The sequence below is a fragment of the Pholcus phalangioides genome, unplaced genomic scaffold, assembly GCF_987345545.1.
Source record: "Pholcus phalangioides strain wild (caught in Gottingen) unplaced genomic scaffold, Ppha-v1.0 ptg000019l_1, whole genome shotgun sequence".
Taxonomy (NCBI): Eukaryota; Metazoa; Arthropoda; class Arachnida; order Araneae; family Pholcidae; genus Pholcus; species Pholcus phalangioides.
The window spans coordinates 10,884,747-10,904,545 of record NW_028301612.1 but is presented as its reverse complement, the minus strand read 5'-3'; the positions used below and the strand labels follow the sequence as shown (position 1 = coordinate 10,904,545).

General features: G+C 38.9%; 2 protein-coding genes across 2 annotated transcripts in view; one reads left to right on the top strand and one right to left on the bottom strand.

Annotated features, from left to right (window-relative positions):
* The window catches only part of Gbeta5 (guanine nucleotide-binding protein subunit beta-5), a 42,156-nt gene extending 35,110 nt beyond the window's left edge, over window positions 1-7,046 (bottom strand). The window contains exon 1 of the mRNA XM_089248174.1: window positions 6,686-7,046. Within this exon, the coding sequence (XP_089104300.1) occupies window positions 6,686-6,821 (136 nt within the window). The 5' untranslated portion in view covers window positions 6,822-7,046. The remainder of the gene's footprint in view (window positions 1-6,685) is intronic.
* Window positions 7,047-14,100: 7,054 nt separating this feature from the next.
* LOC149071228 (basigin-like) overlaps window positions 14,101-19,799 on the top strand; it is a 105,121-nt gene continuing 99,422 nt past the window's right edge. Inside the window, exon 1 of the mRNA XM_089248130.1 lies at window positions 14,101-14,446. Within this exon, the coding sequence (XP_089104256.1) occupies window positions 14,329-14,446 (118 nt within the window). The 5' untranslated portion in view covers window positions 14,101-14,328. The remainder of the gene's footprint in view (window positions 14,447-19,799) is intronic.

Below are 19,799 nucleotides of genomic sequence, written 5' to 3'. Positions count from 1 at the left end.
AGGATTGCATTAAAAAAGTTTCGAGAAAGCTATTTGATAAAATTTGAAAAAAAAAAACAATACAACTGATGTAACCGATGTGCTAATTGGTTGAATTTTGAAAGTTTTATATGGCAGAACTTTAATAAAACTTTTATAGTGTGATCCCGGCCTGACTAGAAAAATATGTAGAAACTATTTGCATATGCAGTATGTTTATAAGTGGGAATATTTTTTTTGTAAATAAATGTGCACTAAGAAATAGAAAATGTGCATTTTAAAAACATTTTTTTTTGTTGCATGGTTACTTTTTATGCTTATTTTCACTTTTCGGCACATATTTCGGAATTTTTCAACTTTTCAGGATTTTTAGTGTATATTTTGGGAATTTTCTACATATTTTTAGGTTTTAATACATATTTTGATATTTTTAATGCATATTTTGCTATTTTTAATGCATATTTTGACATTTTTAATGCATATTTTGACATTTTTAATGCATATTTTGACATTTTTAATGCATATTTTGACATTTTTAATGCATATTTTGACATTTTTAATGCATATTTTGACATTTTTAATGCATATTTTGACATTTTTTTAGTGCATATAATACGGGCTCTATTGATCATATACCCTAGCATGCCATACAGGCTACATCAACAGGGAGTTCAAGAGATTAGTCAAGGACTATGCATAGCGAGCCTTCTTCTAGTATATAGTCCTCCAAGTACAAAATGAGGCTCGACTAAATTATGCCAGACAATTACACTTTTTTCTTACAGTTAAAGAAATTGCAAGTAAAGAACTGCTTGTCAGTGATGAAGTTTTTCCAAGCTCCTGTTCTAGAAAATTAGAATCTTCCAAATTGACCTAGTCAAATCTCATCCCATACTACCAGGGGATTGTTTTTCTAGACATCGCTTTTGGGAAGGGTGATAATATGTCCTGCATTTTGTCCTATATTTTCTGGGACAGTCCCCATTTTTTGTTTTTTTATCCATTCTGATTCCTCCCGTTTTTTAGTTGAAGATTTCTTGAATTTTTCATTTAATCAAAAATATTGATATAGGTAATTTTCAACGGATTGATTAAATGCAATATTATCATATAGAGGTTAAACAAATTTCATGAATTATCACATTGGGAGCAATATTACATATTTTGCTTTGGGTGGGTGATCACCTCCCATAAATCCGCGCCTGCATACTACTAAACCACAGATACACCTTATCCACATCCCTCTATGGAATTTCTAACGAATAAGTATATGCTGAATGTGTGTGTATGTTGTGAACTTAACGTGAAGCTTGTTTCTGTGTAATGGCTGTTATAGTGCTGCCATCTATTTTTTGAACTATGAGTGAAATGTAATGATTGAATATTTGTACCATTGTAGACCTGTTGCTCTGTGGCGAGATTTTTTAATAGGGAGATCGGCTAACATTCGTACCTAGAAGTAAAGGCTAGACTTTAAAGCATTACAGCTATGCTAAACCGAGCTTGGGGAAGCACTTGTAGATTTTGAGACTAAGGAAAGCAATGCAACAAAAAGTTCAAAAACATGTGCTCTCAACAATTTATAATGTAAAAAAAACCAATTCATTTTTTACCTCAATCCCTGGACAGGGCCGTCTTAAGGGCATCATGGGCCCCGGGAGGAAGTGATTTTCTGAGGCCCTACCTGGAAAATTCTCAAAAAATTCTATTACTTCTCGTTTTTCTGAGGCCCTCTTCTCATGAGGCTCCCAGGCCATGCCGGGTGGGCCCATTTGTAAAGACGGCACTGTCCCTGGGTCAAGATGTCGGATTCCCCCTTCTTTAAGGAGGGCTAATTAGTCAAAAAAAGTAAGGAGAAGAGCAGATCATAGGTAAGTGTGATTGTTAGACCCAAGAATCCCAACTGTAATTCAATAATAAGTACATCACAAAAGGTTGAATGCCATATATCAGACATTATTGCATTCTGTAGCTGTTGCATCTTGAAGTAAACAAGATGTAATATGTATTCATATACGTTACGACCAAAAACCGAAATCTGTGTTGAATGTCGGAAATCTAATATTTCACTGAGGTTTGGCCAACCAGTTCGTGAAGTGGCTGAAGATCCCTGGCTAAAGAAAGGGTGCGATTCTGGGAGTTGTCTGTTTTGTGTGTGATAATTATGGTTATTTATAATTATGATTAGCTATGGCAACTGTAACGATCATAAGAATCAGGATATCAAGATCGTAGGGGAATTGATACGAGAGTATTATACTTTTTTTTCTTTCTTTCAAACCGTGCATAACTCAAATCTATAGCCATGGGCAATTTAATAAACAGTGAGTTGTGTCGGAAGTGTAAGTGTGCGTACCTGACAGTCTGAGTGTGTATCTAGTGTTGTGTATGATTTTTAAGTTCTGCCACCTATATTTCAGGAGTGAAGTGTAATGACTGAGCATTTTTACTGTTTGTAGGTCTGTAGCTTGCTCTCTGTGGCGAGACTTGAGTATTATACTAATCTTCAGCCAATGTCTGAAATTCTATGGAATTTCGGACATTGGGCAGGTCAACTGGCCAGTTTCTGGCTTTAGCAGCAACAAATACATATACTTACTTATACCCATGTTATGTACATGGTCAAGGATATTAAGTAAAAAACTCTTGCAACTGCTGCGCCACAGTCTTAGGCCATAAGGTTCTGGAGCATGCGTAACATCGGGTTTAAAATTCTGAATTAATTGCACGAGAGATTATTCTACCTTTCGGGCCTAAGGCTGGGATTACACTAAAAAAGTTTTGAGTTCTTTTATGAAACTTGAATAAAATTCTACTAATAAGCATATCAGTTACATTCAAGTAAATATTATCTAATAGACTTATTGGTTGTTTTTTTTTTTTTTCTTCAAGTTTTGTAAAAGATCTTTGATCAAACTTTTTAGTGTAATCCCCACCTAACGAAAGAGTTGTCTCTCATGTAATTTAGAATTAAACCTGATAATTTTACATATCGTGCAAGTCTTTTTAATGTACAAACCAAATACGAGTACCCACAATCTTCCTGTTTGTCTGATGCACGTTGTAAGTCTCATAATAAATTATATCCCAACATCATCCTGCGCATATACATCAACTTCAGCAAATTACTTAAGGATAGCATATCGCACCTAATGTGGATGAGCCTTTGAAGTACTACCATGATAATAAATAGGGCATGAGTAGGTTCCAGGGCTGGACAAATCTCTAAAAATTTACATGCGGAAACAATACTTATGGGAAGAGCTATACTATAATCTTTTTTTTTCCTTTTCAACAATTTTTGTCAGTTTTCTTATTGGTCGTGATGATCGGCTGTTTTCTTCCGTGTGCGTTTTTTGTTTTTTTTTGTCTGCTAATATTTCCTTAGAGTTTCTAAGGCTGCCATTAATTTTTTTACTGGTGGTTATCATCTAAAAAGTGATGTCGTTCCCTAGAGCAGAGTTCTTCAACCTTTTTCTAGTCGCGAGTGCTAGCGATACCTGCATTATTGTAACTAGGCCGTTCACCTGACAGAGTGGCCCAAGAAGGAGCCTAAATGCAAATTCTTGCACAGGACAAACGAATCGTTACTTACGGTCCTGACTGCTGGTATCCATCATCAAAAGAGCATCTTTTTCGGCAAGTTTGACATATGAATGCATGCAGGATGTTTTTCCATCCTAGAACGCAATTCGTACAACATATTTATTTGGAGAGTTAATCGTGAGCACAGAGCACTTTGCATGCTTCAAGAAGCACTGTGGTGCTCATAAGCAATAGGTTGAAGATGCCTGCCCTAGAGGTTACTAGTAATAATAGGATTTAGTATAGCCTACAGCATAGCTTTTGAATTGAGTCAGGAACTAAATTAATTGTTAGGAATTTCAGCTTTTTCTTTTCATTTATGCAGTAAGACCTCCCAACAACGATCACTAATGGGACCATGGAAATGTGGGCGCTATAGGGAAGTGACAGTTATTAGGAATGGCCGTTTTATTTCTGAGAAACAAAACAATTAAAATTCGCAATCTATGTAAGATTTAAAAAATCATAATCTGTTCTAATTCATTATGATAATTATATAATTGATTATATTAGAATGTATGATTATATTGATACTGGAAGATAGCATAATTGATTAATCTACGGGGCTGCAACTAGAGGGGATCAGGTCTGTCTGGTGTCCCGTTCGTTGAATGAGATGGAGAGCAAATTCCACCCCTTTAAACTCTCCTTTAACATTACAAATTGGGAGCGGAAATGTGTGCTTTCCCCAGCTAACCATGCATCTAGTTGTGACCCTGTAAATCAATCTACAGTACTATTTTGGCATCCTGAAGACTTAGTGATGAGATAGAACACAATGGAAAAAACTGGCAAGAAAAACTGACAGGCCAAGACTGTACCAGCAACCTTTAAATAGTTATCTATTCCCAACCACGATCAACCTGACCATACATGGTCAATCCATGACGTATGGGCCAAATGTGACCCTTGGAATCATCCGATGTGGCTTGCAATCTCAAACATAATTTTGTAAGAATGAATTAAGAGACACATTCTCAGATCACATCAGTGATCTGCAGCACATTTACAGGTCACATAAGTGATCTGCAGCACATTTACAGGTCACATAAGTGACCTGGGACACTGTTCCATAACACTCAAGTGATGTGTGGCATACTTATAGTTCACTTAAGTGACGTGCAGTGTTTTTGAAGATCATTTATGTGGCCTGTGGCACCACTATAGATCACTTAAGTGGCCCCTTTTCTCTTCGCTGATTTCAATATACCTCTCTAACATTTGTACCCAGGGGAAGAAAGCATATATAATTTCACCCCCCCCCCCTCCCCATAGAGTTCGGGAGGAAAAACTCCCTTGAAAATAAGCTTGAAAATTATTTTTCTCATAGCGATATGCATTTTTTTTTTTTTTTTGCCAGCTCCAGTCCAAAGTGGCAGTTATTCAGAAATCATTGTTTTGAGGTTTCAAAATTGTAATGTCAAGTCTGTGAAACACATTCGGTTCTAACCAAATGCAACCACTGTTCGGAGGTGGCCCTTAGGAGGTTTTACTGTGTGTACATTATATTGTACATACCACTACTACTTAACCGAACATGCACCTTGCACACATTCCCCTAGAAAATTTCTAACGAATCGGTACATGCCGGAGAATGTGTTCTGAGTATATGCTTGGCTCTAACATATTTATGTTGGAAAGTTACGTTTGTTTCATGTTGATGCTGCATCTGGTATTGTACGTACCATTTTCCCCCAGTACGTTACTTTTTTTTTTTTTGTTGGAATATTTTATTTAGAATTTGTTCTCAGGGATACGTCCTTCTCAGGTTGTAGCCTACATTTCATTCCAATCAATTTTTTATATACCAGCTGTTGTAGTTTTGATCCAGCAATCGTGTTTTTATTGAACTCTGAGACTATTTTTGATTGAACCCAGAGAGTATTTTTTACCCTGAACATTGTATTATTTGAACGAGAGTCCAAATTTTTATTTATATTTCAGAGAATATTTGTTCAAATATCAGGAGGGACTATCTGATCTAAAGATATTTAGTCAAAGAAAGTTTCGTTTGTCATAGCTGATTGTTTTTATCATTATTTCTTCCATTTTAACAGCCACGGAATATCATCCTTTTTCGGCAATGTGCTGGCAATTTTTCTCTTTGGCAAGAAAGACATCTGAAAGCACGACTTTGTTTCACTCTTAATAACTTCTCATCATACTTCGGCATTTTTCTTGCCAAAAAAGGGATTATACTATAGCTGTTTTTTTTTCTTCATACAGTAAAACCACATTTTTATGGACACCACGTAGGACAAAAAAACAATTGCCCATGAAAAAGGAGTAGCCATTAATCAGAGGTTTGAAATGCATTCTTTTATTATACAGGGGAAATTATTTTTTAACCGTAAAAGAGGGATGCCCACATCTGACGGGTTTTACTATAACATGTTTTTAAACCTTTTTGTTGCAGCGGCCTCTCCAGAAGTCTCAAAACATTCACGTACCTACCAGAGCCGGGCATGCCCGTCAACTGAGCATGTTTTGTTTTTTTAACCGCTTGTGTTATGTAAGCATATAAAGCAAAACTATTAAAAATCTTGAGCCGCTTTGATATAAAGGCTCTGGTAAGTGTATGAATATTTTGGGACCTCAGGGAAGGAGGCTGCAACAAAAATTTTAAAAACGTGCTGCAGTAGAAAAAAATTGTGTAAAAAATCCTTAAATAAACCAATAAAAAGAGGATCCCTGAACCCCCCCCCCCCCCAAAACAAGGTAGAGCCCAGGCAGCTTTCTTTTTCCAGGGAGCTAATAGTATAAAAGGGTACAGGCGGATGAGTACATCTCATAGATAAGTGGGGATATAGGTTCAAAGCCCCCCCCCCCCCTCTTAACTATAATTCAATGATCAGTGAATAATAGAAGATTCAGGGCCATCTATTTGTAATTACTGCAGTCAATAGCTGCTGCATCCCCGAAGTAAACAAGATGCAATGTGAGATACATGTACCCCATGTTATATGTACACGGGTCGAGGTTGAGGAGTAAAAAACGCATGCGCGCAGTGGGATTTAATCAGCTGTTTGTATTGTTTCAAAACACCTGCGAATACAAAAACAGTCGGAAAATGTTTTAATATTTAACAAAATAAACCAGGCAAATAAAATAGCGAGCTCACGGGAGACGTCGTTGAGTTTTCGCCTCTCTTCCTCGAGTCGACTCTTGAGGCTCTCGACCTCGCGATTCAGGGACTCGACGGTCGTTTCCCCACCGGGGTGGTTGTGGTCTTTGACGACACCGCCGTCGGACGCCATATTTTCGGATTGACAGCAGGAATATGGAGCCGTTTTTGAAACGTCTGTGCTAATGTACGGGCAAAGAAATAGTAAGATGGATTTCTCGGAGCAATTTGCATCTCACAACATCTCAGTATGAGCCGCTGCTCGGTGTCGAATTGTCGTCTGGATTTTTTTAGTGAGTCTCGCTGAGCCCTCTCGGTCCCCAGTGGCGCAGCTTTTACGGACTTCCCTGCAAAACACAGATTCCGTCGCGATCTGACTGGACTTGACTCTACGAAAATCATGTATTCATTTACAGTGACGTCATTGGTTTCTACTAGATGGAGTTCAATGGATACACTGACCATATTTCTGTCTTTTATTTATTTATTTTTTTTTAGTTTTAATTTTGTACATTTCTGAAATTGAGTATTTCTTACACTTGTGATTCTTATTCAATTTTCAAACCTAATTTTTTTTATAGGAGATGAATAAAAGTATTAGGTGATTGACTCTCCGTAGTAGAGGTGTTCAACATGGATTCCGCGGGCCAGTGCCGTATTAACGCATGGACCCACCCGGGCCCCAAGAGAAGAAGAGGCCTCACAAAAATTATATTTGGTTGAAATTTTCTAGAATTTACCTGGTAGGACCTCAGAAAAACCACTTGTTCCGGGGGCCCATGATGGTCTTAAGACGGTCCTGCCGCGGGCCAAATTTGACCCTCGGAGCTTTTTGTCTTGGCCCGCCGATGATACAGGGTGATTATAATTAAAAGTTCCTTTACCTCTGTGAATAGTTTTTCTGTGAAACTACTCATCCGAAAACAGACAAATTTTCAGGATATCTATATGAGACCATGGAAGAGAGATTTATTCAATAAAAAATTAATTCACTTTTTGATTACCAGGTGCAAAACATAACTGACTCAGACTGTTAGGTGCACACACAGTTACACTTCCGGCACAACTCACTAGGTAGTAAGTCGCCCATAGAGGGTGATACACCTGAGTTGTGCTCGGTTTGAAAGAAAGAAGAAAAGGTGAAAAAGTGGCGCTTATAATATTGCATTTTCCTTTTTTCCATGGTCCATATAACGTATATATCAAGGTATACGTCTTCCAGAACAGGCGCTACATAGGTCTGAGTAGTGTCAGTAGTCTGACACATCTGTTGCACCCGTTCTGATGGCCGTATTTCATTAAAACTAATATGGTATACTGAATACGCTGTATGAACCATGGAAAAAAAGAAAATGCAATAAAAAAAAAAACCTACACTTTTTCACCTGGCGGCAAAAAATTGAACTATTTTTTAATTGCATAAATCTTTCTCCCATGGTTTCATTAAGATAACCTGAAAATTTGTCTGTTTCCGGATGAGTAGGTTTTGAGGAAAATTATTCAGAGTGATTATAATTAAAGTAACTTCAATTATAATCACCCTGTATTCAGAAAAGGGTTGAAAACATTGGAACATAATTAGTATTAGAATTGCTTGAAGAAGTAATTTCGGAATCAATAGATGAAATAATTCTTAATAAATTAATTAAAGAAACATTTCTAGAATAATTGAAAGAAATATTTCCAGAACCATTTGATGAAAATTCAAAATTAATCAAACGAATATTTCCAGAATTGATGAAAAAAAAAAAACTCATACACCAATGAGAGAAACAACTTCGTACTTTCTTGTATAAAAATATTTCACAGTTACTAAAGGAATATTTGCATGATTATTGAAATGAATGATTTCAAGCTATATTGAGCAGGAAAATAATTTCAGAACAACCGAAAAGTAATAATTATATACAGAATCATTTAAAGGGGTTTCTCAGAACAAAATTAATCTCAGAATTAATTAATTTGATCAGTAACTAATGGAAAACTTTTTTCGGAATCAGTGAAAAAAATTATTTCAGAACTAATCAAAACTGATAATTAATAAAAGAAATAATTTCAGGATAAATGAAAACCTTCAATTTATTTTTTGTCACTGTTTAACTCGGGGTCGCATCGGACAGATGTCATTAAATTACATGAGAGTTGAGGGTCCGCGGGCTTGGTGGGAAGTTTCAATTTGACCCTCCGTACCAGAAAGGCTGCCGATCCCTGCTCCAGAGTATTTGTAAAAATGTGAACAGCCAATAAAACATTTCAAAATTTAAATAACTTACTTTTTATAATTCGTGTGTATTTTTTTCTATGCGTGTTTTTCCCTTTGAATTTACAATGATAATTACACAGGGCTTTCGGCTACTATGACCATCCCCCTGAACATCTTTGAATTTAAACACGAATCGCGTTTCCTCATCCAGCAGTAATGTTGAATGATAGATGGCAGCACCTGTCGACTCACAGAGAAATGGGGGCTTTGTATGTCAGTATCAGAACCGAAACTACCCAAGAAGAAGAAGCAAAGGACGCTTGCTCCTCCATTCTGAATATGTAAACATGAGGCCCCCAACTTGGAAGCTTGTCGGTCATCCCCGGCTGCGAGTGCCATGAAAAATTTCATTTGTATTCATTTTACCAACTAATAAAATCGAGGGCCCCGAACCAATTACCCGGGACACCAATTCGCATACTTTTAGTGGATTACTTAGATTGGCTTTATTTCGGGCTACTGATGTTGCAAATTTTACAATGTTAATAAAATAAAAATCAATGAAATACACCCAGGGGCCCCCAAAATGAAACGAGGCCCCTGATTCAGAAGCTTACCGGGCATCCCCCCCCCCAGTGAGTGCCACTGCAAATATTTATTTGTATTCATTTCACCAACGAATAAAATGCAGGCCCCCCTCAATTACCCGTGACCGAATTTGCCAATTTTATGACCCCCCCCCCCCCAGACTGGATATATCTTGGGCTTCCGCTATCGCAAATTTTTCAATGTTAAAGCAGCAAGAAAACATTGAGATCCATCAAGGGCCCCTGGAAATGAAACCTTTTAAATTCCCCACGAAGGTATGCGTGCAATCCTCCCGGGTACCCCGACACTGTGTGTTAGGAGCACTGGTGTTGTATGTATATTATACATCTACATACCTCTCGGCATGATCCCCCCCCCCAAGGGCAGGGCTGAGAGGGTCTGGAACGATTCTTATCACTTTTTGATTTTTCACACTATAAATTAACCACAGAGAGGCCCCCTGAAAAGCTGGTTTGGGGGCTCGCCATCTATTCCAGACTTAGGGCCCTGCTGTAGGATGTGGGAGCCTCTCGGTACATGCACATAACTTGTTCCCGATGGGTCAAATGGGTCCCGATATATGCTAGAGTTAAATGAAAACTTGACCCAAAATCGTAACCGTTTTCCGTAACACAAAAACGTATTAGATTTCCGTCACTCAAAAAACGTCACCGACTTCCGTTACATAAAATCGTCACTAATTTCCATTGTTGCATAGAAACAGGACCTTTTCGAGTTTGTGATTTTATATTATAGAGTAGATAGAGTAGATAAGCACATTACTAATACAAGTCCTTGCAATTTCACGTTGAGAGTGACTCATGATGATAATGAAATAGTTAATACCGCTGGTTGTGATGCATGATGCATCACATGAGAGTGATGAAGAATTTAATGGGTTGTATGAATGGAATAAGAAATTTCTTTTCCCTTTTTTTTTACACAGGGTGTCCTGTAAGTTTCGGCCTTTACCTCATCAACCGTTCATCGTAGAGTTATGGTTGTAATATAAAAAATGCTCAAAATGTGTTCAAGAATCACTCTATACCAGTTTCAAGAGTGAAAATATTTCTCACAAAATAAAAAAAATCTAAATTTTTGTACAGTAGCTCATGTTAGAACGTTGCCCATTAGAGTTTTTATGCTGTTCTTTCCCAACTTTGCTCCGAGTTTCGAATTCAAATATCTCAGCGAATATGGATATTTTTTCCTGTTTTCCTCAGGAGTGACAGGGCAACAACTTTCAAATTGGAAGTAAGTTTGAGGATGGGGAGTGGACCGTGAAAAAATGCTTTTTTATACACGTCGAATTATGATAATCGACTAGAGAGCAGTGGTTCTCAAACTTTTGCCTTCCGTGGCTCCCTTGCTCTAGTAGACATTTATCCGCGGCTCGCCGGATCAGTCTAACAAAGAGCGGTTTCGTGGTGTTGAAGAGGCACACATTTATAAGAACAGCTAATCGCGGCGCTCCTGACAATGATTGGCGGCGTCCTAAGGAGTCGCGGTGCACACTCTGAGAACCACTACTAGTACTTAACCACACATGCACCTCGACACATTCCTCTGCGGTGTTTCTAACAAATCGACACATGCCAGAACAAACTTCACATAAGATTCACAACACCTACACGCACATTCCAACATATACTCATTCGTTAGAAATTCCATAGAGGAATGTGGATGAAGGGAATCTGTGGCTTAGTAATAGTAGTAGTATATCTATTAATCTTGACGACAGAACCGGATTGAACCCAAGACAGTACAAATACAACGCCACAACAGGCAAAATGCCCAACGAGGTGTCTGAGAAAAAGATGCCCATAAAAATATGGAAGTGATACATTTCAAAAATACAGCAACCCAATTAAAAATGCAATTAACAAAAATTGTAAACAATATATACACATGATAAAATATTATACAATGCCCACAAAGAATACTTATGGTTGTCTTATTCTAAGTATGGATAACTTCTCGATTTACCCCAACATGTTTATCGTATTTCTTTTTAAATGTGTCAATTGTATTACAATTTACTACCTACGGGGGTAAGCTATTCCATTTATTAACAACCCCTATTAGAGAAAAATTCCCTGCGACACCATAGCCTTGCATTGTCCCTCACCAATCGATATTGGTGTCCCATTGTAAAAGCAGTCGATTGGCGGTGTACTAAAAGTTCATGGTCCATGCTATCCATCCCATTGAAAATTTTGAACATTTCGATCATATCTCCTCGACACCTGCGTTCATCCAATGTAAACATATTCAAAAAATGAAGTCTCTCTTCATAACTCAAGCCCTGTGTGCCAATAAGGACACGCGTAGCTCTTCTCTGCACCCCTTCAACCAAGTGTATGTCCCTCTGTAGGTATGGTCTCCAAAACCTTACAGCATACTCCAGTCCAGGACGAACTAAGCCTCGAAAAAGCGGAAGAATGACTTTAGGCGAACGCGAAGAGACCTTTTTGCAAATGGCACCAAGCATTCTATTCGATTTTTTGACCACCGCTGAACAATCTTCCGAAAACCTAAGCCGCTCGTCAATGAGAATTCCCAAATCGGTGACCCTAGTTGCATCCGGGATAGTGACACCATTCAACTCGTGAGAGAAACGTGGGTTGTTTGAGCCAAAATGAGTGACCATGTACTTATCAACGCTAAACGTCATGCTCCACTCATTTGCCCATGCTGCAATGTGTTTAAGTTGGTCTGAAGCAACTCCCTATCGCTTTCATTCCCGATTACCCCCATTAGCTTCACATCATCTGCGAATTTGCTAGTAATCCCATCGATACGCTGATCGAGTTTATCGATAAAAAGTGAAAAAAGTATGGGGCCAAGGACACTTCCTTGTGGAACTCCACTTGTGACGCCTGTCCAACCAGAGAATTCCCCGTTCACCATAACTCGTTGCGACCTATCTCTTAACCCCGATTCTATCCAATTCAGCAAGTTGCCCCCAATTCCAATCTCGTATAAACCCTTCAAGAGTTTACCATGTTGGACCCGATCGAATGCCTTCTGGAAATCAAGGTAAACAACATCTACATTTTTGCTCTTACCCAAAGCCTTAGTCACGTGATCATAGAAGCAAAGGAGGTTAGTTACTCATGACTTCCCCTTCCTGAACCCATGCTGATTATCCGACAATACATTATTCTCGTCTATCCACTTCACAAACTGCCTTTTGATGATCATTTCTAAAATTTTCGAGAGGGAGCTCGTCAAACTGACTGGACGATAATTGGACACAGCTTCTCTACTACCCTTCTTAAATAACTGCATTCTCAGTAGCATCCTTTCAATGTTTCGTTCTCCTCAGGCGAAACAGAATGTCTGCCTCTCAAACTTCCTCCACGTACGATGAGTGCTAGAAGAGGGGCATGATGATGATGATGATGTCAGTTTATGTATATCCATATATATTAAATCAATCCGCTCTGCCTTTGATGCTCCTGCCTTTTATAAGGGGGGGGGGAGAGTCCGTATCACCGCTCATGTATAAGTGTACTACGTACTTAGCCCTGACTACGCACACAATATACAAGAAACGAGAGAAAACTACATGTCTAACGTACTTCGGCACTCTATTGGTGCTGTTTTTAATAGGATATACTGTATTTATGACCACTATTACAGTACATTGCTTCCGACTTACATGTGGTCACATTATGACCACTGCATCTGAAAGACTTTCTGTTTTTTTTTTTTTTTTTTTAGCTGAGCAACCAGGACAAATTCAGTGATCAACTCAAATGGGATGGACGGCCACCCAATGAGTTTTCGAAACGCGTTGAGAAAATTCTTTAATTTTTTCTTTATTAATTTCGTTATTTTCTTCTAAGGCGACAAGCATTGGGGGGGACGACTGACAGCGCTATCGCCCTGCTGCCCAAAATGAATTTTACTTTTTTTTACGCTTTGAATTTACTTTAGGGAGAGGACGACCCGTGAAAAATTCTGACCTGGAGACCGCCAATAATCTTAAAGTCTAGGGCAGTGGTTTCTAATTAGGGTTGTCGGAACTCACAGGGGAAACCACGGCCTGTTTACTAGGGGTTCACGACCCAATTGTGTAACGATCGAGCAACTATAAAGTGCGGGGAGGGGACTAAAACCAACTTGACACATGACTAGTCAAACTGAAAGCTAAACATCAAATGTAAATATAAAATCAAGTGTACACATGATTGTTAAAAACAAGATCGAGAAACATCATTCCTCCAAACGGCAGCAGAAACGGAAAAAAAGAGGAGGAATCGTTTCAAAAAATGTCTGATGGTTGGTCTTCGTTCCGCTCTTTTGTACCTTGCATCAAATCAAATGTCAACTGCAGCTTAATTATTCCAGCACCGAAACAGCTGAGGAGTATTTGTTATTTCAACTACACTTACGTAAAGGAGGAAACGTTGCCAGATAGTATATATATACACACACATATAAAGGAGGGGAGAAAATATTAGGCAGATTTACTTCATCTCATCTACTGCACAACCCATGCATTTTTTTTTTTCAGCCAAACCGGGAAAAGAAAGCGTCTATTTTTACCTCATCGCTCCCCATCTTGCCAACTTTTTTGAAGAACCTCACGTAGATCAAGGAGCAGACTTTCACCAACACAAAACACGTAATAGAAGAAAGAGAGAGAATCTTTGAAGAAGGGGCCTTGTGAAGTTCACAAGAAATGACAATACATTCTTTGGAGTATCTTCTCGTTCATAGCAATCATAAGCTACTTTAGTTCTGAGGAGAGAATATAGGACTTTATATGTATCATGTACGCAAGAGCATAATCACGATGGAAAGTTGAACAATAGAAGTGTGAACTAAACTAGAAGGGTGTATGAAAAGAACTCGTTTATCCATCCACGTTTTTGCTGTAGTCGTAACCAATGAGAATATGGCTTTTGGGAAGATGATAAGCGGCATATTTCTTGTCATAACCTTGCTCGAACTGCGAGGTAAGTATGCTTCTTGTTGTAATGCAGTGAAATCCAGTTGTAATGGTTAGAAGCAAGTTTTTTACCTATCGAGCCTGGGGCGACCACCGATGGATGGAGCCATGGTCCCCACATCCTGTAGCGGGGCCCCTAGGCTTTGATCTTTTGCGCGCCCCTCGGTCAGACTTTTAACGGGCCCCTTCTGTAGTTAATTTATAGTGCCGCTGCGGTGGTCGAGTGGTCATAATGACGGACTCGCATCGCGAGGATCCGGGTTCGAACCCCACCGTCGCCATAGTGATGGTCGGCTGAAGTTGGTTTCCTGTGGTTCCCAACTTCGAGGCGCAAATACGAGCTGATCTCCCCATTAAAAAGTCTCGCCACAGAGAGCAACAGTCCTATAAACAGTACAAATATTCAGTCGCTACACATCACTCACTTCACTTCTGAGATATGGATGGCAGCACTGAAAAATCATACACAACACTAGATACGCACTCAGACTGTTAGGTACACACACTTACAATTCCGGCACAACTCACTAGGTAGTAAATTGCCTATGGCGATAGACCTGAGTTGTGCTCGGTTTGAGAAAAAAAAAAGTTAATTTATAGCGTGAAAAAGCAAAAAAAAATGATGATAACCGTCCTGGGCCTCAGGGCTAGAGCTCTGTCAGCCCCCCCCCCCTATGTGGGGGCCATGGATGGAGCCTTCATTTCCCATAAAACTCCTCTGGTTGGAAATTGCCGTATGGTGATATATGACCGGAGTTGGTGTGCGGTAAAGTAGTTGTGACGGTACAGCGAATGCAAAAGCCGATATTCAAATACAGTACTATAGCGTTCGAACGGCAACTGTAGCATGAAAATCACCGGCGGTAGATAAGCTAAAAGTGAGGACAACCAATAAGGACAGAGAAGCAGCGTAAAATAAAGCATTTTATTGTGTTTCACAAATTTTCCACGTGACCTTGTGGAGGACTAATCAGGCTGGGATCTCAGCCGAACAAACGGTGTGACGAATGAAACGAACATTAATGCTCTGGTGCACGGCAAAGTCCTTTTTACTTTTTCCTTACCTAGCTCCGGGCATTTTCGTGCTACAGGTGCCATTCCAACACTATTTAGTGTTTTTCAGTATGGAGATCGCATTCCAATACAAAAAACTTGGTGTTGCCATTTGATATTTTCGAAATTTTCTCACTGTAACCGTAACTGTTAGAGTGACACTGTTGTTTTCCATATCATTCTTGAGCGCATACCTCAAAATACCTTATGCCAAAATTTCATTCAGTTTCTGTGAATGGTATGATAGTTAGGGGCCCATATGTCGGGATAGTTTTTTTATAATCACCCCGTATTTGTTATATATAAAAAATTTCTTATAATATATAATTTTATTACAGAATCTTCTCTCTCTCTGGGTGGGGTAATAAGTTTTAACGCATGGGCCTAGGCGGGCCCAAATTCTCAAGAGCTTATCAAGTGGGGTCCATGATGTTGTTAAGATGACCCTGAGTTGTGATGGGATCTTGTACGTAATAAATGCGGTATCTATAATTTTCAACCGTAAACATCTTGATTGACATTGAAACCCCGAGAGGAATTCTGGGAAGCAAAGGTTGTCGGAACGAGAAATTGTCACCCATTAATGAGAATAAAAAAACGGAAAACTCTGTGCATTCCTTATCTATATACCGGATGCACAGCAAACAGGGGTATGGAATTTTACTGGCGAACCGTTGATCCTGGAGAGGCATACTTTCAATTAGAAAAGTTTTCAAACAACGTGTAGTACTCAGACATATCATTCATGTTTCGAGGGATTGTATAGTTATTGAAATAAAAAAATAACTGTTCATACAGTCCCCGTGTGCTCAAAAATCCAATTTCACTTCTATATAATTGGGCCAGTAGGCTAGGGTTTAGGCTGGGGCAATCGGTGCAGTGCCCCGGTTGTCCTAGTCAACCAAAGTTTTTGCCCTGTCTCTGCATAAGGGGTAGTGCAAGTGGGTATAAAGAGGTGATTTTTTTTATATTTTAATTACTATAGAACCCCTTGAAACATGAATGGCATATCTGAGTACTACACGTTATTTGGATACTTTTTCTAACTGAAAGCATATCTGTAGGATCAACGGGTCACCAGTAAAATACCACATACCCCCTGTTTGTTATGCACCCTGTATATTTAAAAATAGTTAGGTTTTCACGGTAAAATATGGTATATTACGGTATAATATGGTATATACCCGAGAATAACCGCAGAGTATCCTTTTCAACGGTACTCTGCGGACCAAGAAAAATATCGTTGTGGAAAGACTACCGTTTATTGAGTGGTAGCGTCATTATTATCATATGTCCTTAAATTTATGCTGTTGTTGGCATCCCTCCTGATGGTGTGATGGAGATATTGTATACAATAAATTACTATACAACGCCTTGAAACAGGAATGGCATATCTGAGTACTACACGTTATTTTGATACTTTCATTCTAATTGGAAGCGTACGTGTAGGATCAATTGTTCACCGGTAAAATGCCGTATCCGCTGTGGTGGTCGAGTGATCATAGTGACGGACTCGCATTGCGAGGAGCCGGGTTCAAACCCCACAATAGTGGTCGGCTAGAGTTGGTTTTCAGTGGTTCCCAACTTTGAGAGGCGCGAATGCGAGCCGACCTCCCCGTTAAAAAGTCTCGCCACAGAGAGCAACAGGCCTACAACGGTGAATCTTCAATCATGACACTTCACTCATAGTTCGAAAAATAGGTAGCAGATGGCTGCACTATAAAAACCGTTGCACAGAAACAAGCTTCATGTTAGGTTCACAACACGGACACGCACATTCCAACATGTACCAATTCGTTAGAAGTTCCGCAGAGGAATATGGACGAGGTGTATATGTGGTTTAGTAGTAATAGTAAAATGTCATACCCCCTTTTTTGTTTTGCACTCTGTATATTTAAAAGTAGTTAGCTTTTCACGATATAATACTGTATATTACGGTATATCCCGTTACAACGGTACTCTGTGGACCAAGAAAAATAGCGTTGCAGAAGGTCTAACGTTTATTAAGAGGTAGCATCATTATATTATTATCATACGTCCTTAAATTTATGCTGTTGTTGGGATCTCTTCTAAATAGTTATTCTTAGTACTATCAGAAAATGAATTTCAAGTATTTGTGTTCATCGCAAAAGACTAATATTTACAGTAATAAATAAAATTCCGTTACTCCCAATAATAGGTTTATTGCGTTACACTTCTGCATAGTGGGACCACTAATTAGGCTGGGGCAATCGGGGGGACCCCGAGCTGAATGGGGCCCCACAAAAAAGTTTTCACTTATTTTGAATTTTTTCGGGGGCCAAGATAACGTCTACCCCTAAATCCCCGATACGTTACGGCCCAGTACATACTACACAGAAAATAGCAATTAGAGGCAACTTGATACACACTTTCGGTAATTTAGGGGGTGTGATATGCCGATGTTATTGGACGCCCTCAGAAGAACAAGAACTAGCGAGGTGTTCAAAAATATGCGTTGAAGGTAATTATCAGAGCAGATTTTTTTATATACGTTTTGATTTCCCCTCCCCGTCAACAAAACTAAGAAAGCTCTGCCCCCCCCCTTTCCCCCAAGCCGATTTCGGGAAAATTTCATAGCTTCACAACAATACAAGTTTAGTCTTTAGGGCAGTGTTTCTCAAAGTGTGCGTCGCGGCTTCTAGGGGAGTCACCAACCCCTTTGCCAGTGGTGCCACGTCTAGCTGTAGATATTGATGTTTGTGAGTGCTCGTGCTTTGATGTGGTATTTTTGAATGCACAATGTCTATACCAATCTTTCGCTGGAGCCACGAACAAATGATGACTAGTGCATGGGAGCCGCGGATGAGAAAAGTTTAAGAGCCTCTGCTTTGGGGGGGGGATAAATATGGCTTACAATTTAGATTTCAAAATATCTGAGTACACTTTAAAAGCGTCCCAGAATTATTATATTAGTTATTCTGAGAAAAAAATTTAAGCAGCGTCATCTCTTGATATTTAAATATATTACGGAAAACTTCCATCACAAAATATGACGCGAGAGTCTTCGATCAGTATGTATACAAATACTTCATAAAATAAAAAACATTTTCTCTGGCATTTCAAAATTTAAATTATTTTATAGTTAATATTTATGATATAACATTTTCTTATATATTAAATCTATGTGACCCTGCACGCTGTTTCAGCTTACATGTCTGCTAAGAATAAACCGAACCTTTGAAGACCGGTCACACCCCACTTCCCATCTCAGAGAGATATCGAAGCGTTCCCGAAGGATAGGTGTGTCCGGAAAGTTTTTTTAAGAACAACATAACTTAAAATAAACCGAACCACATGAAATTCTTCGACTTTTCCTGAATTAGCATGTTCTTATTGTATGCCAAAGCTTTTTTCGTTATCTTTTTAATAACGAATATACGAGTGGATAAATACCTAGAAAGACGGAAGGAGGTCATTGTGACCCTTCCTTATATCCTATCACATTATGCGGTAGATACTACCGTCATCGTCACAACTGATTTCTAAGTAGGTTATAATCCTTCTGAAAGTCTTTTTTTGCATTTGACTTTCCGTGTAACCTTTTTTTCCCCTCATTCTTATGTTCAAGTGTCCGTCAGCAGGTGTCTAATTTTTGGTTTTTGTCAAGCATTCTTTACATATAATTGTTGATCCGATTAATTGTTTGTCCTGGGACGTAGAAATTTTGAGTGCATGTGATCATTTCAAACAGTTTAGAAATGGCGAGAAAACGTATATTTACTATAGAAGAAATACTCCAGGAGTTGCAAAGATTATATAAGAGAAACTCTGGAAGCAGTGATGATGAAAGTGCAGAAGAGCATGAGATCTACCCTATGCCGAACTGTGGAGAAGCAAGTAGCCGTTCTGATGACGAAGATTTAAATAAATGAAAAAAATCTATTTCTCCAACGGTGCATCAGTTGGTACGGGTACGAAATAGAATGCCATCGAGAAACAAGAAACTTAAAATCGTGAGAAAATATACCTTGCTGAAGCCTTAGAAATGATCTAATAGCCAAATGATTTATATCCTATTGCCCAGTAGTACTCTATCTATCCGATACCTTCTAAAGCAGAAGCTCTAGAAGGTGTTGATCTATCGCTGGTGAAGAACCAAACTAGAAAACTACAGTTCAAAATGCGATAATATGCAAAACACCTATTGTTGGAGACAAAAAAAACGACTGAAATGCTAAGTAAGGCCCCTTTCACACGGAGCGGATGCGGACGCGGGTCCGCATACCCTTTCAAACGAGCACTAGTTCGAAATTCGTGCATAAAAACTGTTTTTTCGCAATTTTTGT